This window comes from Apium graveolens, chromosome 8, assembly GCF_009905375.1.
Source record: "Apium graveolens cultivar Ventura chromosome 8, ASM990537v1, whole genome shotgun sequence".
In the NCBI taxonomy this organism is placed as follows: domain Eukaryota; kingdom Viridiplantae; phylum Streptophyta; class Magnoliopsida; order Apiales; family Apiaceae; genus Apium; species Apium graveolens.
The window spans coordinates 17,609,892-17,633,947 of NC_133654.1; the positions used below are offsets into that span (position 1 = coordinate 17,609,892).

Genomic DNA, 24,056 nt, shown 5'->3' on the forward strand with positions numbered 1-24,056 from the left:
GTTTTTATTTTGCTATTTTGCGCTGCCTTGTTATTTTATTATTTAGATTGGTGTTTTTTTTTGTTAAAAAAAGGTCCAATATATTTAATAAGAAGTAAGAAGTGGGCATAACAATTCTAAATTAGGAATATAGTTATCAAAATTGTTTGGTTTTTCAAAAATTGTCAATAAATTATTCAAAAATTAGTTAAATAAATTTATCGATTTTCGATAAATAACCGATAAATTTATTCATTTTTCTAAAAATCGTCACATAAATGATAAATCGATATATCAACCGAATAATTCTGATTTCCGAAATAGTAATCATTGTTAGGAGTAATCTACTAACCGAGTTCGAGATGATTAATAAATGAGTCAAATCGCACCGTGTAAGTTAAACGAGTTTAAATATTTTGCCAAATCAAATATTTATCCAAATCAAATATTTATCCAAACACGAATTATTTATTGAATAAATTGAGTTGAGTTTATTAACGAATTAAATGAGTCAAATTTAAATTCGAACCGAGTTTTAATCGAGTTCGGCATACACTTTTTTTTGCTAATTATTAGGCATACAATTAACTCGACAAACTTAAATAAATTAGATTCAGCACACACTTCACTAGACAAATTTAATCAAATTAGCTCGAATTTATGTTTAAGTGCTTTTAAACGAAATCGAACAAGTCGAATGTCAAATCTTGTCTTCTTAAAGGTGTTCGAGTTGTTCCTAAGCAGCTCGACTCAGATTACGACCTTATAAATTAGTATACAATAAATATATTTTATTTGGAAATAAATGGATTGTAACTTGTAAACGGATCTCCTTCCATCCTTAAAGTTTAAATATCAATATTTAGCCCGTAGGATTTACCTAGTGCATACCCTTCGGGTTGCGGCTGCGAGTTATTTACGATAAAAAATAATTAAAATGATTATTTATTTAATTTTAAGTTCGAATTCGAGTTTCAGTTGAGTGAGCTTTACAAGTTCGAGCTAAGTTTTAATCAACTTCACCGGACAATTAACTCGACAGGTTAAACTAAATTAGTTCAAAATAATGTTTGAATTGTGAACTTACACAAGATTGAACTAAGTCAAATATTATGTTATTAAATGAGTTCAAGCTGATTCGAATTACGACTTTATAAATTAATGTACAAATAAATCAATTATATTTGAAAATATATGAGTTGTAACTTGTAAACGGATATTACTCTCAGCTTAATCTCGAATGTAACTATAAATAATTGTAAAATGGGATATATTTTGTTTAAAAATGATGAGCCGTGAATATATCTTTTTTAGCGTTAAACTCGAAATTGCTAAATTTAAACTCGAGCTCATATTGCAATTACTGTTTCAATTTGATTTATTTTAAAGATTTTGAACTCATTTGCTAATTCTTGTACGAGCTTGTTGATCATTTATTTTATTCACAAATAAAAAAAATATTAACATACTTTACCATTTAGCGTGTCAATTTTTAGCTGAAAAACTAGCAAATATTGCAATAAACCAATATATTTTAGGATGTAGGATTAATATGTATTTCTTGCTTATGGTTTTAAATATTTATGAGGATGCAGATTAATCAATCTCGTCCAAAATACACCTTTTTCGGATGAGAGAAGACAATTAAACTCTTTGTAAAAGGAAATAGAAATGAGTAATGGACTTTCTATAAAGAATCAAGACAAGCAATAAACAAAACTGTAAGATAAACCTATATCTAGAACAAACCTCCCCAAGTAGGAATTAGAGATCCAAGCAAAACAACCCCCACAAGAGTGTACGTGCATAGAATACATAAGCGCTCACTTCACACCTACCTCCGTAACAATGTTAGCAAATTTTTTCTGAAAAAAATTGATAAATATTTATATACTTTAACCATGATTGTAAAAATCAGTAATCGGTACTAATGGGTTTAGGTACCGATTAGGGATTAATAGGCAAATCGGGGATTAATCGGAACAAAAATCGGATATTTTTAATTATTTTAATAATATTTAATATATTTATCTTATTTATTATGAAATATATAATTCAAAAATAATTTATAAATATTAATCGGATTTCAAAAAATAGATCAATCAAATATTTTTTAAAAATTAATCAGGGATTAATCGGAGAATTTTTTAAAAATCGGGAATTTTTAGAACACTGAATTTAACATCACATCTAACTCAATGTATTGAATGTATATCAAAAACAACCAAATTCTTTTGAGCATGTGATAATATAGGGTGAAAAACCAAAATAACCATTTTTAAATAATAATCACCCAAAATACCCACCAGAATTTTAAGCTGTCCAAAATACCCACCATATACTCCATTTTCAGTGGAGTATCCGGTGGATACTCCAGTGACATGGGAGTATCAGGATGATACTCCTTTGTCAGTGGAGTATCCACCCATATACTCCTTTGTCAATGGAGTATCCACCCATATACTCCTTTGTCAGTGGAGTATCATCTAAAATTTTAAATTTTAAATTTTATTTTTTAAAAATATTTTATTAAAAAAATTAAAAGTGATACTCCACTGGGAAAGGAGTATCAAGACTGATACTCCACTGGTAAAGGAGTATCCGGACTGATACTCCACTGACAGAGGAGTATCTGCCATGATACTCTACTGATAAAGGAGTATCATCCTGATACTCCATTGAAATTGGCGTATTATCCTGATACTCCAGTATCGGTGGAGTATCTAGTGGGTATTTTGGGCACCTTTTTCCAGAATGGGTATTTTGGGCAAAAGGACATCTAAAAAGAGGTATTTTGGTCATTTTTTCGATAATATACTCCTTGTTTTGTGACTCAAGTACGGAACTCATTTGACTAGATAGTGCCTCAGAAAAAAAAGTTATGAATTCGGCTATTATAAGAGCATTTTTAATCACATTGGTTGGTTAAATTGGACCAGTAGGATAATAAATAAAATTTATTAAACATGTAAGTTATTAGATTTCGACGGTATTGACTATATTTAAAAAATAATATGTTATAAAATTTTATGTTTTTATAAATAAAATATATATTACTTTAATATGATAATTAATGATTAGATTTTTTTTCCAGATTTTTTAAAAGTCTGTAGTGATTCAACAAATATCTGTAGTGGTTCAACAAATATAGCCAACATCAAGTTGACTATATTTATAAATAAGGGAAGTGTACCATTAGACATTGATTTTTTTACATAATCTCTATATTTTTTATTTATAATAAGTATTAATAATTTTTATCTAAGGGTTCCATATAGTTGGAGATGCTCTAACAAATTCAACAAGCTATTATAACAAGTTGTGAATCCAATTTTAATAATTTGGAAAATTTCAATAAATGTTATTTTAATTTTTTATACAATTTTAGTAATAAAAAAACGTAAAAGACAACCTAATCCAAAGATGCGAGTACCTGACAAAAAAAAATCTAAAAATTCCAGTAAATGTTGAAGAGGCTACGATCTGAAAACTATATAGGTGTACAAACGAAAATCATTTACATTTAAACATGTACATTATTGATTTGATTCAATATCCCAAAACACCAGTAGTTACACACTTTCATTCAGACTGTTACACCAACTTTTAATTCAGTCTAGCGTATATATGATCCACGCACACCTCCAATATTTTCATCATACATTATACAGTAATATATGATAAGATCAACTAGAATAGCTGACTGATTAAGCCAGAGTAAGATTTACAATTTCTCTGAACTCCAGCCTCCTAGTCTCAGTATAAAATGTTCTATGCTTATTAGGCCAATAAGTTAACCAAATCCATCCTCTTATTTCCCATTCCATCACCTTACCTCTAGCACTTTTATCCACCTTCCACACCACATTTTCTCCATACTCATCTTCTGCAAATATGATCCCTCCTTGTCTCGTAAAAGGCCGGTACACGTTCTTGTATCGATTCTTGAACCAAGCCCGAGGATTAATCAAAGAAAACATGGATGGTTTTGACGAGAAAACCTCTCTTCCGTTTACACTGTCATGAAGGTACCAGTTCAAGTTTCCACTGTTTCCGTACACTGACTGCTCAAATTTCCAGGGCTTGAGGCTCACTGTCACGGTTTCTCCAGCGGATATGCTTAGCCCCAAAGTGTTTGGTGGATTTAATGAGCCTTCGATGCTTTTTTCTGAGCTTATGTCTCTTACAGGATTTTCGGATGATTTGCTGACAGATATGCTCAAGACATTCATTTGCTGAATTGGAGTTAATTGTAGGGAGATTCGAGAAGGGAAATGTTTCTCGGCTTTTCCAGCTCCTCTTTCCTTCATTAGAGTGTCGTTTACAAGTTTGACAATATCACACCTGTTCATCATTATTAGAACAAAGGATCGTCAACAAAAGTAATGCAGTTCTTCCCATGACAATAAATTAAAAATCTTATGTATGCTGCTAACGAAATTGTGATATCATAAGATCTTGTTGTGGCCTTCTTCTAACACCACAAAATTTTAGAGTGACTGTTTACTTAACAGTGTTATCATAAACTAATGAACGTACACAACTATCATCTTTTTACATTTTTATTGATCACAAAAGCCGTGAGAAAAAATGGATGATATATTACTTTCTCTACTTCCAAGGGAAGAAGAAAGGAATATTTCCGGTGCTACAAGTAATCTTTCGAATCTCATGTCTAGTACTGGTAGTGCTGCATAAAGTTGTAATTTTAGTTTCTTTATGAACAACTCTTCACAATCCCTTCCTCACTTCATATTAACCATCTTATATATACGCAGTACCAAGCTCAATAACTAAAGATATAAATTACATCTTATTCAATTAACATATATTTGCAAGTGCATCTTATTTTACTATGATAAGCGAATAAAGGTTATATCTATAAAACCTACTTAAAGCATTCATATTAAAGATTATTCAACTTCAAAATGTACTATATTGTTAAAGAATGAGCTTAATAGCACCAATTGAAAGGTCCAAAACGAAAACATGAATCAAAATACAGCAATATGTATTTTGAAATTATTAGAAAGTCAGATATGTGGTACCTTATGTTATCAACCTTGGCTATCACCTCGATCCAACTTTCTCGAATAATCACTCTATGATTGAGCTGAATCACTCCCTCAACTTGATGATAATTCATAGAAAAGACCAGCTTCTCTTCAGGTGATGGATTGCTAGATTTCTCCAAATCCATGGCTATCAAGGGACAATACAGCTGCACTTTCCACATCCCAAACGTCGAATTTCCATAAGAAAACAAAGGAGAAGGCGTTTTGAGGGCGTTTTTCGTCGCCTTAACCTCCACAATCCAGTTAGTAATTGCAAGATTTACTGCTCTCATCCATTGCTCTTCTATATTTGATCCTAATATTCTCATGAGAAACTTTGAGACCTCTCGCTCACAAGCATACTGATCTTTAAGCTTGTGTAGGCATTCTGACCGAAGATCCGAAGGAGCTTCGTATATGCAAATAAGGAATGAAAGAGTAAGAAATGAGAAGTTAAACATTTCTTTGAAGTTAGTGATGGAACTTAGTTTAGGAAGCTTGAACAAAGAGATGTTCTTGTTTGGACAGTACTGAAGGATAACATCAATCAAAGTTAAGAAAATTTTCGAGACATTATCTTCGTAGTCTAATAATGTTGTGGTTTTCGGGTTGATTCTTATTGGTTTCGAGGTCCAAAGAGAGATTGAGATATTGTAATCCGCAAAGAGAGAAAGAATTATATGTGATGAAGATTGAAGTTTTTTCGATATAGAGAGTTTGAGAGAAGGCCGAAACGAAGATGAAGAATAAATTGGTATGGACATGGAGTTCGATGTCCATTTCATTATTGGTGGAAGGTCCTGAATCCATGTCCATATGTCTGGAAACGAAGAAGAAGAAAAGGAAGAAGAAGAAGAAGCCATGTTTGTAAGAAGCTTCATTAATATTTTTGTTTGTGTAAATGAACTAGGAATATGATGCTCTTATTTAAAGACAATTCATTGGTGAATAGAAAGTTGATCTAAGGCCAGCGGGGAGAAAAAAGTTTTAAGTGAATCAAACTTTTTGTAATTTGTCTACCAATTATATTTCGAGATAATTTTATCATGTGTTATATACGTGCTCTCGTACAAGAGGGTTACTTATGAGTGTTGCTTTTTCAAATCATTTCTCTCCCGGAACACACACCGTGCATGATAAGGTTGAAATAAATTGAAAATATTTTAGACAATACATAACAAAAAACTACTTTAGCAAAAAAAAACCCTATTATGTACTACTATCCCCCTATTCATTAATTAGAAGTTCGACACGTAATTAATGGAATAGTTGCATGTTATATTATCATTATTTGATTAATAAATATTTGAGATGTGATCGAAATCAAGATATAATCCTTCATCGTAAAAATTATCGGTGTGTGGTGATTTTGACGAATCGGAAGCTGAGATTGTAAGGGTGTTTGGTGGTGGCGTTTAGAGCTCTTGCTTCCAATCCCATATAATGTGCCTACGTACCTCCTTTTATAGATGATCAAGTCCTACGTAGTTTTTGGAGAACAAAAAACCTAGATGGACTTGACTTCTCATTCCGTGGCCCAAAAAGAGTTGTCGAACCAACTTCCTATTATAACTCGAACATTGATTTGCTTCAGGAGTGCCCGACAATGTGGCCTAGTCACAAAGGCCCGAGGTTCGGTTACGACTTCGGGACTTCATGGACAAGGAAACTCCCCGGCCGGTGGATATCCCCATCCGCTACTGCTACTTTCGTCGATTGTAACCACAAGTATAACCATGACTTACCGCAAATGCCAAAGCGCAACCTTGCCCATCCGATGAGAATAACCCACCGGATTACAAGATAAGTGATCCCAAACGTAAAAGTGCAAAGTGCGAGATAACCCTAGAGTCTCCTGTCGAGGACAACCCACCGAATACGTAGACATGGCTTCGAAAGCACATAGCAAATGTTTACGACCGTTCCCCTACGAAGATAACCCGAAAGACTACAGAACGATGCCTTTGACATATTTTCCGGGATAACGGGCTCCCGGAGGGCCTTTTTTCTTCACGGGGTACGCCCGGTAAAGGATTGGATTCCTTCAGGAGTCCTCCAGAGTCTCATCAATACTTATTCTTCATCGTCGTCTTCTACTATATCGACCGTTGTGGTATCATCGTCGTAGCAGTCGTCGCGTACTTCCTCCACTATGGTCATCGTAATCTTTCGTCGTAATAGTCATCGTAAACCTTCATACACAACTTCACCAATCATCATCATAACTTCTCATCGTCAATAGTCGTCGTAAATAACTCCCACATAGGGAGAGCTCTATAGGGGGCGTCCTAGGCTCCGGACACGCGTTCTCCGGAGGAGCTCGTCCGTCTTCCTCCTCGACGGTGATCTGATCCATTTCCTCAAAGATCCTATAAAATACCCATAACGATTTTGTGGTATAACATCATCCATCTGGGTGTTGTCAATGTACAACCAAGATAAGGTAGACGGTATTCGATAAGAAAGTTATTTAGATATTTGTAATATATCCATTTCCTTGGGGAAAAAAATTATTGTAATTTTTAATATGTATAGTTCACATTTTTTATTTCTTTCTTCATTTCATTCCGGAAAGTATTTTCTCAAATAACTTAAAATTTTAGAAAAATATTATGTATCAGAGTTCAAGTTAGCGGGTGAATTCATGTTTGACTTCCTGCCACAAGGGCCACACTATATTCACTCACTTTTCTAAAGCGACTGATGAAAAGTATCTTACTCTAACACCACATTTTTTGAAAATATCTGATTACTCAACATAATACTAACATAAAATCCTGATCCCCAACATTTTCACAACTATGAAATGTCCTTTCTCTGATACTTTCAATTTTTAGAAGACACTGAAATTTTTAAAGTGACCAATTCCTCGACATCATTTTATTAAATTTATAAGTATCATTTCACTCCATTTTACGCGACGTAGAATATCTCAACCATAAAGGATATGGTAGGTATTTTGTTAGGCGTGAGAGTGTGTTTAACCGGTTTTCGATTCGTTAACAACGAATATAAATCATACTTTTATAAAAATGAATGAATTTGAATTCTATTTTAAAATTCGAACGAATATCAAGTCGAATCTAACTGTTATGATATTAGGTCATACTTATAAATATTAGTTCAAATAATTTTTGAGTATTTGAATATGTATTGATTAGAAATATTCGACTCAAAATGTTTATAATGTATATCATGTAATACACATACATTAAACTAAAATTTTACAAAATGATCACATTTTAGTTATGTAATTATTTATTCGAATATCTTTAATTTTTTTAGTATTATTAAAGACGAAATCAGATCCGAATATAAAAAAAAAAGAGTAATTAGATACTTAACCGAGTAGAACATAATTAAAAATAGGAATATTTAAATTTAAATTTAAGCCAAATATGAGTAAAGTATAATTTTTTTACCTTATATTTGGATTTTGAACAAATATTCATATTAATGTTGGCACATATTCGGCTTCGCTTGTTTTCGCTATTTCTAAGCTCCTAGGTCCTAGCTAATCTTCTACCACTGTCTTTTTCCAGTATGTGCTTAGAACCCCAATTAAAAGGCATTGTGGCGTCATGTCGACCGGTGCACATCAACCCTAATTAAGCACGCAATTCTATTAATTTCAAAATAATTTATAACGTTAACCAAAGTATGGGGATATACATGGTAATTACATCGCTTTAAAGTTAATTATTTTTGTTATACTAGTACAATGTTAAGTCGATACTGCTATATGATAAGTGAATTTTATATTCATTTAGAACGCTTCATATCAGCTTAAGTTGATGACTTGATCTCAAGTATGTGGTATTTTTGATGCATTTTTGTTGAGTCTTTGCAGAGCTATAACTAGAGGCATGAATGGACTTTTCTATACTTCTATGATGGAATAAGATCAGGAAATAAAAGGCGAAAGTTTTCTAGAGGAGCATAGCGAGAAGTAAAGAAAAGTAGAATTTTTGGCAGAAGGCAAGCGCGACCGCCCTCTATCCTGGCGCGCCCACGCTGCTTAAGTAGAAGACAAGTGCGCCTGCGCTCCATCCTGGCGTGCCCGCGCTAGGTCGTGCAGTCAGAAATCCTGTTTTGATTCTGATTGGAAGTTTCGTGCGGTCAAAGTAATGTGGAAGTATAAATACCAGAAGATATCAATCAGAAGAAAAGAACTGGAAGGAAGAACAACAAGTGGAGAGCACAAGACGGCTAAGAAGAAGAAGATCTAGTTCTACATCTTATTTTTATATTCTTCTAATTGGGCGATACTTTGGATGCTCGTTTCGGATTTGTTTACTAAACCTTAATACCTTAATACCTTAATATTCTCTTGTAGTATTCAGTACCTTTTTACTATCATGTTTTCTTTGGAATCCATGATGACGAGCCGTTCGATTATAAACTAATCGTTATCGTGGCATTCTAATGGATTTATTTATGGAGTTTAGTAGTTGATTTCCTAAAGTTTTCAGTATGTGATGAATTATTAATTTTCTAGTATGGTTGTGCTTAATCTTCTTAGATGCATAGCTAACATCTAAGTTGTATTGTTAATCTCTATTGAATGCGAAAGTTGATATGGGGCTTAGAAATTGCCATGTTATCATAGGTTTATGGATGTTTTAACATGCATGATTTGTAGTATAATTTTAACCATCTTACGCTGCCCTATGTGATCTCAATGGAAAACTTGCTCTTAAACCGTTATGTTTTCAAATCTTATATACATATAGGGTCGAAACATAATTGCTGTCTACCAGCTTCTATCTAATTTGTGGATGCTGAGTGGTAGGGTATACGTATATTGAAAGATAGTGTGTACTAATTTCGTGTTATCTGATTAATTATCATAACCGTCACATACTATGATTAAAGGTGTTAGATATATTTGATAATGTTATGTGTAATATGATTTGTGTTTAGTTTTCAGATCTTACTTAATAGGACAAATCAGTACTTAACTGTAAATCAGCACTTATACTGAAGACAGAACTTAAGATATCAGAACTTAAGTTATCAGAACTTAAGATTCAAAAGATATTTATCAGGAGATAATATCAGGACTTAAGATGACTTTCAGATAAGGCAGACGGCTGATTGAAAGGAAAGAAGATCGAGACTAAGACAGAAAGAATTGTGCATGAAGAAGGAATTCTATGAAGAATAGAATACTTGGAAGAAAAGATAACTAGTTGATATATTTTAGGAAGCAAAATTATATTCCATATCAATTAGAATTTATCTTGTAACTGTGTAGTATATAAACACAGGCATAGAGTTTACACTATATGTGTTACGATTATCGAAGTTATTATTCTTTGTAACTCTAGCAGCTCTCGTGATAATCTGTTCATCACTGAGAGAGGACAGTTCCATATTGTAACAGAGTTTATTGCGTTGAATAAAATCTGTTTTCTATTATTGAGTTCTTATATTCTATTTGATTGTGCTAAACACTGTATTCAACCCCCTTCTACAGTGTGTGTGCCCTAACAAGTGGTATCAGAGCAATCTGTTAACACACAAACAGTTTAAGAGTATAAGAGTTCACCAAAAATAATCATGTCTGAAGAAGAAACTCCAACCAAGCCCACCAAAACTGAAGAACCTCCAAAAACCATAACCCATAGTCGATATGAGACTATAAGAGTTCCCATGTTGAAACCTTCTGAGTATTCCATATGGAAAGTGAAGATGGCTATGTTTCTGGAAGCTACAGATCCATAATATCTCGACAGGATTTATGAAGGACCACATATGCCAACCAAACTCTCTGTGGAAGTTGCAGGTCAGCAAGCAAAGTCTGTACCAAAGGAGAAAAGTGATTACACTGTTGAAGATATCTCATCGATTACAAATAATGCAAAGGTAAGACACTTGCTGCATAGTGCCATTGATAATGTCATGTCAAACAGGGTAATTCAATGCAAGACTGTAAAGGAGATATGTGATGCTTTGGAAACAAGGTGTCTGGGAACTGATGCAATCAAGAAGAACATGAAGACGATACTCACTCAAGAGTATGAGCACTTTGACTCAAAGCCTGATGAGTCATTAATTGATTTATATGACAGATTTGTCAAACTCTTGAATGATTTATAACTAGTTGATAAAGAGTATGATATTGAAGATTCAAATCTTAAATTCCTGTTAGCACTTCCTGAAAGATGGGATTTGAAGGCCACAATAATAAGAGACAACTATAATCTTGAAAAAATAACTCTTGATGAAATTTATGGGATGCTCAAGACTCATGAACTTGAGATGGAACAAAGAAGCAAGAGCAATGGAAGAAAGTCAAGGCCAGTTGCTTTTATGGCTGATGAGGAAATTCCCAAAGAAGCTGCCTCAAAGAAAGGCAGGGGAAAGGCTCTCAGCACAAAGTCTGATACTGAGTCATCAAGTTCTGATAGTGATGATGACTCAAAAACTGAAAGTATACCTGAGATGGACCCTGATGAGGAGATGATGAAGTTGTGTGCTCTTATGGTGAAATGAATCACAAAGATTGCATACAGGAAATTCAGGAGAGGAAAGAAGTTTTCCAGGAAAGGTGCAAGTTCTGAAAAGAAAGGTTTCAGAAAATCTAAAGGCAAAGGAGGAAAGTCTGACAGAGGAGATTACTCAAATGTTAAATGCTACAACTGTGGTGAGAAAGACCACATATCTCCAGATTGCAGAAAAGGGAAAAGTGACAAAGGCAAGGCTCTTGTCACAAAGAAGAAAAGTTGGCCAGATGCTTCAGATTCTGAGGATGAGGAAAACTATGCCTTGATGGAAAATGCTGATAGCAGTTCTGATACTGCTGACTTAAAGGTACCTCAAACTACTTATGCCTTTCATACTGATGATATTACTGAGTTGAGAAGATATCTTAAGACCATGTTCATTAGTTATAAAGATCAAACTTTAACATGTGAAAGATTAACTTCTGAAAATCTTGCTTATAAAAAGAGGAATGATTATTTAGAAAAAAAGTTAGTCATGTTCCATCAAACTCAGAAAGATAGAGATGATGCCTTTTATGTTAGGGATGAAGTGTTAAAAATGAATGAATCTCTAAAAACTGAGTTAGAAAAGGAAAGAGAGATTATCAGGACTTGGACTAACTCTGGTAAAGCAACTCAGGATATTCTTAGTAGTGGAAACTGGAAAGAGGGCTTAGGTTATGGAGATGATAAGAACAGTAAGGGAACTGTAGAAACTGAGCCTATAGTTGTTAAATAAAAACCAAAGGTAAATCCTGTTAAGTTTGTAACTGCAAAGTCTGATATTGAGAAACCAGAAGTTAAGAAGAAAGTAACTTCTGACAAACCTAAACAGGATAAGCCAACTGAAGTTAACATAGGCTTAATGAGTAAGAAGCAGCTTAAGCATAAGCTGAAAGATGTTAAGAATGTAAACAAGGTAAAGCCACCTAGGAAAAATAGGAATGGAAAGGAAGGTGTGAACAAAAGTAACAATTATAAGCCTGTTCCTAATGCTCCTAGAAAAACATGTCATAACTCTGGAAATTCTAACCATCTGACTTCCCTTTGCAGGAAGAATAAGAATATAAACTCCTTACCTTCAAAATCAGGAGTTAAGAGTCAGTCTGTTAGATATAAGCCATAAAATCCTTGTTTTCATTGTGGTAGTTTATGGCATTCCATTTATACTTGTAAGGAATATCATAGTTTGTACTATGATTATTATCAAATAAAACCTTCTATAAAGAAAGTTAGCATTATTCCTTCTAGTATAAGTTGTGATGCAAAGTCTGATATTGTAAATTATGATAAGAAAACTGTTAACATAAACTCTGATGCTAAATCCGCTGCAAATGTTAATAAACTTAAAAAGGCCAAAGGATCCAAGCAAGTCTGGGTCCTTAAAACTAATCATTAGTGGTCTTTGTGATTGCAGGGCAACAAGAATAACATCCTAGTTCTGGACAATGGATGTTCAGGACATATGACTGGAAATAAAGCCCTGCTATCAGACTTTGTGGAGAAAGCTGGCCCAGGTGTTTCTTATGGAGATGGCAATGTTGGAAAAACTCTGGGATATGGAAATATCAATCTTGGGAATATCATCATTGAAAAAGTAGCTCTGGTCTCATGACTTAAACACAATCTACTGAGTGTGAGTCAAATCTGTGACAGAGGTTATCATGTGGATTTCTTTGAAGAACACTGTGAAGTTGTAAGCAAATCTACAAGCAAAGTTGTTCTGAAAGGATACAGGCATGGTAACATTTATGAAGCCAAGCTTTCAACAAGTACTGATGGTTCTACAATCTGTCTGTTGAGTAGAGCATCAATTGAAGAAAGCTGGGATTGCACAAGAAACTCTCTCATTTAAATTTTAAAAATATAAATGAACTTGTCAAGAAAGATCTTGTGAGAGGATTGCCAAAATCAGTATTTGCTCCTGATGGCCTTTGTGATTCATGTCAGAAGGTAAAACAAAGAAAATCTTCATTCAAGAACAAGACTGAATCATCAATTCTTAAGCCTTATCACCTACTACATGTTGATCTATTTGGTCCAGTGAATGTCATGTCTATTGCAAAGAAGAAATATGCTAGGGTCATAGTGGATGAGTTCACCAGATACACATGGGTGTATTTCTTGCACACAAAAAGTGAAACTGCATCTATCTTGATTGATCATGTCAAGCAACTGGATAAATTGGTCAAAGATTCTGTGAAGATCATAAGAAGTGATAATGGCACCGAGTTCAAGAATTTGATCATAGAAGAGTTCTGCAAAGACCATGGAATAAAGCAGGAATTTTCTGCTCCTGTAACTCCACAACAAAACGGAGTTGTTGAAAGAAAGAATAGAACTCTTATTGAAGCTGCACGAACTATGCTTGATGAAGCAAAGTTGCCAACCTACTTTTGGGCCGAAGCTGTGTAGACTGCTTGTTTTACTCAGAATTCAACACTTATCAACAAGCATGGAAAAATACCATATGAGATGGTGAAGAAAAAGAAGCCAAATCTGAAGTATTTTCATGTATTTGGATGCAAGTGTTTTATTCTTAAGACTCATCCCGAACAGCTATCTAAATTTGATCTAAAAGCTGATGAAGGAATTTTTGTTGGATATCCACTTTCTACAAAAGCCTTCAGAGTCTATAATTTAAGAACAAGGGTTGTCATGGAATCTATCAATGTCTCTTTTGATGATAAGAAGATTACTGGACTTGAAGATTTCAATGATCATGATCAGCTGAGATTCGAAAATGAAGTTTTAAATTCTGATTCTGTAAATCCTGATACTGCAAACTCTGATGGATTAAACTCTGATGTTATTGAAACTGTGGTGACTACGCCTAAGGAAAATGTACCTGTGCAGGGGGGGCATACTGAAGATCTAACCACATTTCAAGAAGCATCAGATGCTACAACAGGCTCTTCAAGTTTTGATGGGCCAAGTTTTGATAATTCTGAAAACTCAAGTAATGAAGGATCCAACTCAGAGAGCATAATTTCAGGGGGAGCATAAAAAAATGTTGATGGAGACAGCATGGATCATGGGGGAGCATCCAGTTCTAGAGAAAACCTTCCATCTGCAAGGAAGTGGACTAAAGCACATACACCTGACTTAATTATTAGAAATTCTGATGTAGGTGTCAGACCTAGAACAACTACATCAAATTAATGTCTCTATCATTCTTTTCTTTCTCAGACTGAACCAAAGAAAGTGGAAGAAGCTCTTCAAGATGCTGATTGGGTGCAAGCAATGTAAGAAGAGATAAATGAATTTGAATGAAATAAAGTCTGGACCCTAGTGCCAAGACCAAAGAACAGGCCTGTTGTTGGCACAAAGTGGGTGTTCAGAAACAAAACTGACAGTGATGGAATAATTACAAGGAACAAAGCAAGGCTGGTTGCAAAAGGATACTCTCAATAGGAGGGAATTGATTATGATGAAACATTTGCACCAGTTGCTAGATTGGAAGCCATAAGGATATTTTTGGCTTATGCTGCTCACAAGAAGTTTAAAGTCTTTCAAATGGACGTGAAAAGTGCTTTTCTTAATGGAGAATTGGAAGAGGAAGTATATGTTGAGCAACCTCCAGGCTTTGTAGATCCCAAATTTCCCAATCATGTCTACAGGCTTGATAAAGCACTTTATGGCCTTAAGCAAGCTCCAAGAGCATGGTATGAGACATTAGCTCAGTTTCTTCTGGAAAATGGATTTAACAGAGGGACTATTGACAAAACATTGTTCTACCTCAACCATGGAAATGACTTACTTTTGGTGTAAATATATGTTGATGATATCATTTTTGGTTCTATAAATGACAGACTTTGTAAGAAGTTTGCCAAGCTGATGCAGTCAAGATATCAAATGAGTATGATGGGAGAACTTAACTATTTTATGGGCCTTCAAGTCAAGCAGAATGAAGAAGGAACTTTTATTTGCCAATCTAAGTACACCAGAAATTTGTTGAAAAAATTTAGAATGTAGGATTGTTCAAGTGCATCCACTCCTATGGCCACTGCAACAAAGTTGGATAAGGATACTGGTAACTCAGTAGATATTACTGATTACAGAGGATGTAAAATTGACAAGAAAAGCACAAGTGGAAGCTGCCAATTTCTTGGAGGCAGATTGGTTTCTTGGTTTAGCAAGAAACAGAAGTCAATTTCCACATCAACTGCAGAAGCATAATATATTGCTGCAGGAAGCTGTTGTGCACAGATTTTGTGGATGAAGAATCAGTTACTGGATTATGGGTTAGAATTTTTTAAAATCCCTATTTACTGTGATAATCAAAGTGCTATTGCTATGACAGGTAATCCAGTTCAACACTCATTGACAAAGCACATCAGCATAAGGTACCACTTCATAAGGGCATATGGATGAAGGTACAGTAGAATTGCATTTTGTTCCCACAAATCAACAACTAGCAGATATCTTCACAAAACCACTGTGTGAAGCTACTTTTACAAGATTGGTAAATGAACTTGGAATGGTTTCAGGTTCTTTCTCTAAATCTGCTTAGTTTATGTTCTGATACATCAGACTTTATGATCAGTATTTACAGATATTACCATCTTTGTGTATTCTGTGCTTAAATTGAAAAACTGCTTAAGTGATGATTGTTGTCTGATGTGAATTTCTAAACTCTGATAGTGATATGAATATTTCTGTGACTATTCAATCCAATGAGGATAATTGTGCTAGATGCTGAACTAGTAGTCTTTAATATACTAAAGATCCCATGTTTGAAGTAATTGTTTATGTGGAAATCTTTTAACACAAGCAAATTCTGATATTGAGCTTAGTTAAGTTTACTTTGTGTATCTTATTACTAAGTCAAAAACTAGAATAGTGCTTCTTATCTGTTAAGTTCTGATGTTAGTAAATCTGGTGGATGTACTAAGTGCTGATAAGCCTCACTTATCAAAAGAAAAAAAAATCAGGTACTCCTTTGAGATCTAGAGTAAAATGTGGAAGGGAAGACCCAAGTGCATTGCTGGTATTAAGTAATATGCATTAGAAAAGCAAAATAAAATTTTCTTGGTGACTTTTCACACTCTATGATTACTGGAGAAATACTCTGATTGCAGCATAAATTCTGATAAGCAGTCGTGACTCACTTACACTGAGAAGCCACTGTAAAATAGAATTTCAAAAGATGCATAAAATGAGCAAAAAATAGTTGAGGTGGACTCATGCATGAACTCATTCAATAGTAGGCTTCAGAATAATGACAGATTTTGAGCAAAGTTCTTAGTTATGCCTTATTTCTAAGATGTACTGAAGTGAATCAAACTTTACTCTTTGTATGATATTTAGCTTAATGCACACACATACACTCCATATGAATGATGAAAATTACTGTGGTGATAAATGTTATTTTAGATGAACAGTTTATGTGTTAGATTGCATAAATTCTGAGGACAAGTTCTAATGGAAGTTCTGATGATTAAGTTGTAATGAAACCATATCAGTATTTGTGTGAAGAATTATAGGAATATACATTCACTTTTCGAGTTAAGGAGCCATATTCTGATGACTTTTAAATCCTGATAATAATCAAGTTTTGATGCTGACGTGGCAGTATTTATTTAATTGGTTTATTTTTGGTCATTACTTGAACGATAATATTTTTACAGAATATTGGTTAATGTGAGATAAAACAGTCATAATCATTGTGGGTTAGTGGTTAACGTGTATGTCCTGAAAAACTGCATGTGCACGGTAATTATTGCTTATTCAAAATATTTTCTGCACGAAATATTCATATCACAAATATTATTCAAAAATAATTCCTGCAAAATAATGATAATTAATTAAAATTCCATCACCAACACATGAATATACACGCGCTGCACACATAGAACCGAAACCAAAGCCGGAAACACAGGGATGACAACGCCACCAACAACACAGACCATCGACACACACACACGGCACAAAAATACACACACACACACACGCTCACACAACACACACACAGAGACACACACATACATATGTATATATATATAAATATACACAATTGACTGAACTACCAAGCTCACCGGAATGAGGTCACAGCGGCGGCAATCGAGCAAGGAAGCGACAGGGACGAAGGAAAAATAAAGAGCCATAACAGATGGAGCAAGGAACCGAGAGAAAACGCGAGAGAGAGACCAAGATAAGAGAAGAGAGAAATAACCGAGCACAGGGGTGAAGAAAGGGGGGGTTGTTTTCTTATTTTTTTTCAATTCTTGTACATCTGCCACATATCAAACAAATAACGAGAAATGAACACGTGTCCTGAAATAGCGATTTGAAGAATTCTGGAATTAGATATGGAATTTACAAATAAACACCCTCAGAAAATTATTTAAAGATAAATAATTAGTGAAATATTGATTTCTCAATTTTATAAAATCCTAAAAATAATTATTGAAATTATAAAACAATTTTTAGAGACAATCCAAATATTTAGGGAATTAAAACTGTAATAAAATCACTTTTAAAAGCATAACAAAACAACATATCTCAATAATAAATCACAAAAATCCAATCCATATACCAACAGACCACAAATAAATAAATAATAATCAACAAACTGCTGCCAAAAATCAATGCACACATTTTATTTAATTATTTATTCAATTATTACACTTTTGAAATAATTGGAAATATACGAGTCGTTATATCCTTTCCCCCTTAAAAAGATTTTGTCCCCAGAATCTGACTTAGCTAAATAAATGAGGATATTTATCAAGCATGTTTGACTCTAATTACCAAGTAGACTCTTCTACTCGAGGATTTATCCACAAGACTTTCAATATGGAAATCGACTTATTCCTAAGGACTTGTTATTTACGGTCTAAGATTTGGATCGGTTGTTCCACATAGGACAAATCTGGCTGAAGCTCAATCGGTTCATATTCTATAACTTGATTCAAATCAGCAACATAAGGCTTCAATATAGATACATGGAACACATTGTGAATGTGCTGCCACTGCGGTGGTAACGCTATCTCGTAGGCAACCTTCCCTACTTTCTTCAGAACCTCAAATGGTCCTATAAATCTGGGGCTAAGTTTTCCTTTCTGACCAAATCATACTAACCCTTTCCAGGTGATACCTTTAGTAACACCAGTGCTCCTATCTCGAAGTTCATATCCTTCCTATATAAATCTGCATTCTTCCTTTGCCTATCCTGGGCTGCTTCTAACCTTTTCCGAATCAATGCTACCGCATATCTGGTTTGCTGAACCAACTCGGGGCCTAACACTTTCTTATCTCCTACTTCCTCCCAATACAATGGTGATCTGCACTTACGTCCATACAAAGCTTCGTAAGGCGGCATTCCAATGCTGGCATGGTAGCTGTTGTTGTATGAGAACTCAATCAAAGGTAAGTGTTCATCCCAATTTCCCTTAAAATCCAAAACACAAACTCTCAACATATCCTCTATGGTCTGAATGGTTCTCTCACTTTGACTGTCTTTCTGAGGATGATAGGAGGTACTCATATTCAACTTAGTTCCTAAACACTCTTGGAATTTGGTCCAAAATCTAGAATTGAACCTCGGGTCTCGATCTGATACTATAGACACAAGAACTCCATGCTTGGTCACTATCTCATCCAAATACAACTTAACTAATTTTTTCAAAGAATACCTTTCATTGATCGGAAGAAAATGCGTTGACTTGGTCAACCTATCAATGATTACCCAAATGGCGTCGTGATTTGCTCTCATCTTTGGAAATCTCTTCCCACTTCCATTGGGGAATCTTCAAAGGTTGTAACAATCCACTTGGTCATTGATGTTCCGCTTTTATTGTCTGGCACACGTGACATTTACTAACCCAACTAGCAATATCCTTCTTCATGCCTGGCCACCAAAAGTTTCTCTTCAAGTCTTGGTACATCTTACTGCTACCAGGGTGGATAGAAAACCTAGAGTTATGCGCTTCGTGTAATACTTCATTCTTCAGTTCCGGCACATTAGGAATCCAAACTCTAGAGGAAAATCTAAATAAACCTTGGTTATCTTTTTGAGTACACAACTCTTCTCCTGTCAGAGTATCCAATTCCTGTTCCATAACTCCTTCTTGACACCTTTTAATCTTTTCCATCAACACTGGCTGTAAGGTAACTTCATATAGTTCCTCCTGACTTTCACTTGGTACTCGAACCTCAATCTCCATCCTTTCTAAGTCTCGTGCTAGTTTGTCCACAATCTGAACCATATTCAACTTCTCTTTTCTGCTCAAGGCATCAGCCACCATATTGGCTTTACCTGGGTGATAGTTAATCGAACAATCGTAGTCCTTAATCAGTTCCAACCACCTTCTCTGTCTCATGTTCAAATCCTTCTGCGTGAATATGTACTTCAGGCTCTTATGATCTGTATAAATAACACACTACTCTCCACACAAGTAATGACACCGTAACTTTAGAGCAAACACTATAGCTGCAAACTCAAGGTCATGCACTGGATATTTCTTCTTGTGAGGCTTTAGTTATCTGGAGGCATAGGCGATTACTTTGTCGTGCTGCATTAGTACACAACCCAATCCTTTCAAAGAAACGTCACTATAAATCACAAAGTTTCCCGTCTCATCTGGAAATGCTAGTACTGGAGCTGACACTAACCTCCTTTGTTAGGTCCAAATTTGTTTGTAGAAGGGGGGTTGAATGCAAACAATACCGTTTAATCGAATAAAATGCGGAATAAAAAAGTGAAACAAAATTCAAGTTAAATAAAACTTTTATTAAACTTGAAAGGTGTTACAACAACGGTATCTGTTACAAGAGATTAATCTCAAATCAATTATTACAAATCTAGAATAAATTCGACATGAACTTTTTCTATTTTTGCAATGAAAAGATCAAATGCTAAATGCGATTTGAGATTAAGTTCTAGGGATTTTAATCTGCTAGATTGTTACACAAGAACAAGATAAATAATTCTAGTGGTTTGGATTTAACTTTACAATCTAGAATTTTGATCTTGAATAAAGCAGATGAAAAATGAAATAATTTGCTTTTGTTTCTGCTGTGTTCTTGACTTGTGTTTTCTGTTGAATTATTGCATGAATGTCTTCTGCTGTGTTTTTGTTGTTTAAGTAAACAGAACAATCCAGTTTACTCAGCAAGACTTTCGGCAAGACAATCAAATGAACTGGTATGACAATCCATTTGAACTGGTAGGACTTTCGGTGAGACTATCCTTTTGAACTAGCAAGACAATCCCAATAGCTAGCAAGACAATCATAATGAACTAGCAAGACTTTCGGTATGACTATCAATTGTCATACCGATTGTCATAGTAGTTCAAATCACATTGTCTTACTGAATTATTAATAGATTTTAATCTAATAATAATTCTGAAAATCCTTAATATTAATTCTGAATTAATTAATAAATTAATTCAATTAATCAATAAATTAATCTTTGCAGATATAATTTATTTTCTTAATTAAATTATTTGGCTTAATTAATTAATAGAGAATTAATACTAATCTTGAGCAGCAACCATTCTTCTGAAAATCTTCTGAAAATTACTGTCAATTATGAATCAATTCCACCACTTCAATGTTGACACTCGATGTACTGTCTGGTTCATGAGTGACTAACTTCCGTGACATTTCTTCAAGCCTTGACCTTGATACTCTTGATTTTCTTCAGACTATATCCTTGTAATTAATTGATACCCTGACGAGATCTCTGTCACAGGCTTGATCAATTTCTTGAGCTTCTTCCAGTGAATTAAGTCATTCAAGTCTGTAGATGAATAATGTTTCTTAACCCTTTGACAGATGTTACTCTGTGAGATCTCTCTGACGATAGATTCACTATTTACTTATTACATTCTTATTTGAGTTGAGTTAAATCCTCGAATAAACAAATAGGCTATGACATATGCCTTTCAATCTCCCCCTATTTGCTTATTAGACAATAACAACAAATACCTAGAGGATAACTCAACTAACAAATAAGAAAAAGATATAAACAGTAATGCAAAGTAAATAGCAGAAAAGTTCTGGATTATATTTAATATTTTCCAGATTCCAAAAGAAATTTACAAGTGAATACAAGATAGATGTTCCTCTAGCCTGAACATATAACTACATTAGTCTATCTTGATTCATAAAGCTCTAGTCATATTACATTGAGTTTTGAGCTAATTGACTTCAGTTGTCTTCTCTTCTGACTTCACCTTCTTCTAAATCTTGAAGCAACTCTTTGTCAAAGACACGATCCTTTTCTGAAGTGAAGCTTGCTGGTCTGACTGGTTGAACTCCAACTGACTTCAGCTTATTCTTGAACTGATTGTACCTTTTAATATTCTTTTCACAATAAGCTTGAATCAAATCAGCAGCTTGAGTCTTCAACATGGATGAGTATCCAGCAGTTCTTAAATGATGTTCCATCCAGACCAGATGCCTAGCTGAGTAGTCTTTAAGAGATTGTACATCTAGCTGACAGATTTGAAGACAATCAGACTTAAAGAATCTCACCTGATGAGGATTGTTGACCACTTGCGGACTAGCCCTGCTAGCAAACTCTTTAAGCCTTTCTTGAAGAACTTCATTCAATTCTGAGCTTCTTTTTACTTTGTTGAGAAGAACCCAAGTCTCTGACAAAGAACGATTCTCAAACAGATGAAGTGACACCTTGAAAGATCCTTCACTCTGACAATATACAAAAATGCTCATCTCATTTAGGGATCTGTCAAAAGCAGCTGTGATCCTTGAGACTTCAGTCTTGATAGCATTCATGTACATGTCATTGTTAGGATTTGAGATTTCCAGCTTGTCAAGAAGATGTAGGAACTGCCTATCATTGTTAGTGCTCAGCTGAGGCATATCAAGTACTCTCCTAGCTTCATCCCATTTTTCACCAATCTTCAGTCTGACATCTCTTCTCCTTTCTTGAGCCTTAATGTCATGAAGACGTTGCTTTTGAAGAGTTTCTGTTCTTTGTATGTCTTTCCTCATGTCAATGATCTGGGAGACCTTTTTGAGTTCAGCTTCTTTTCTTTTGATCTCTGACTGCTGCTGCTGAAACTCTTTCTCAAAGATAGGATCCACTGTAGCTTCATCTTCCCATTCTCCAAAATTACTTTCCTCTTCAGCTTCAAATAAACCATCTTTATCTTCCAAGACTGGTTCAGTGGGAATGTCAAAAATATCAAAGTCATCCTGTTCTCCACTGTAGTAGACATCATCAGCCTTTCCTTTGTCTCCAGCAGAGGTATCTTTTTCTTTTCCCTTTCCACTACTCCCTTTCTTCTCCCCCTTAGTTGAGGGATCCTCTACTGACTTTCCTTTAGAACCTCCATGACCTCCATGACCTCCAGAGCCTGAGCCTCCACCAGACGGCCCTTCAATGTAAGTTCTTTGTTCTTCATTAGGGCAGTGAGAATTCTTGATCATGAAATACAAGTGTTTCATTCCTTCATTAAGATGTTCCATGCCCGTTTCTATCTTTAGAAAACTGGAGGAGTCCAGTGCATGATTCATTTCAACCAGGTCTTCAAGAGAAGTCATTCTTGTATGTAGAGAGCAGAAGTTAGAAATGTCATCAGCTGATAAAGTTGGAGTTTCCTGAATGGAATTGAGCTTTGGTGTGACAGTGTTCTTGAGATCTGAGATATCATTCCTGATGAGTGCCAGCTGATTGTTGACAGAGGTGGAAGAAGAAGACCGTTCAACCACTTGTGCTTTGAATGATTTAGCTTCAGCTTGGCTTTTAGCAAGTTCTTCTTTTAGAGCAGCAATTTGAGCTAACAGGTTTTCAGTGTCTGTGTCTGTGTGTGCTCTCACCTGAATTTCACTCGTTTTTGGTTCACTCACCTCACGTGCTTGTGTTTCTCTCAATATAATTGCTCGTGAGGAGTCTTCCTATTGCTGTTCTTCTGTACCTGCAGTTAAAATCACCCTAGCCTCTTCAAGAGAGGTCAGTGGTGGTGCAATGGGAATTCGCGAGTCCCGATCCTCAGTCAAACCTATCATTTCATGTGAAATAGATGTCTGAATTGCTTCAGGGATAGATTGACCGAGTTGCCCTCCACTTTCTCCAGATAAATCTGTGAGTGGAGAATCCCGTGAGGGAGCCAGAGGTGTTTGATATGGGAGGGGAGAAAATGACTCTATTAAGGGTGGCTGAGAGTCAGATTTTCCCTCAGAAGCATGTGACTGCTCTTCTGCCGTAACTATGGCAGGCACTGTAACAGACTCTATGTGCACTCCTTGCTCTGTGTCCTGAGTATCATCTGTGGGTATGTATGGTTCCATTGTGAGTAATGGAATTGTGCTTGACTCAGTACAAGATGCCATGGCCCTATGGCGAATTTCAATAGATTCATCCTGTTGAGAGAATGTCTCTAGTAACTGTTCATTCGCCATTTCAAAGTCCATGTCCTGTTGGGAGGACAAGGATGGGCTTTCAGATGCCTCAGTATATGTTCTTCTTTTCTTGGGAGGAGGCAGAGCTGGGGTTCACTCACATTTAACAATACACTACTTCCTATTAACTTTCTGGGTAACATTTTAGACAGTGGGGGAGA

General features: G+C 35.0%; 1 protein-coding gene across 1 annotated transcript; it reads right to left on the reverse strand.

The window, feature by feature from the left end:
- Positions 1 to 3,478: 3,478 nt before the first annotated feature.
- Positions 3,479 to 6,006, reverse strand: LOC141676689 (uncharacterized). Its single transcript, XM_074482392.1, has 2 exons — positions 5,028 to 6,006; positions 3,479 to 4,323 (listed from the first exon to the last, which is right to left on the reverse strand). The coding sequence occupies exons 1-2, from the start codon at positions 5,912 to 5,914 to the stop codon at positions 3,687 to 3,689; spliced, it is 1,524 nt and encodes a 507-aa protein (XP_074338493.1). The 5' UTR covers positions 5,915 to 6,006; the 3' UTR covers positions 3,479 to 3,686.
- Positions 6,007 to 24,056: the final 18,050 nt, after the last annotated feature.

Coding starts and splice junctions, on each gene's coding strand:
- LOC141676689 (XM_074482392.1), bottom strand. CDS start 5,914: ATGAAGCTTCTTACAAACATGGCTTCTTCTTCTTCTTCCTTTTCTTCT. Junction 4,324..5,027: donor GCCAAGGTTGATAACATAAG/GTACCACATATC, acceptor AATGATGAACAG/GTGTGATATTGTCAAACTTG.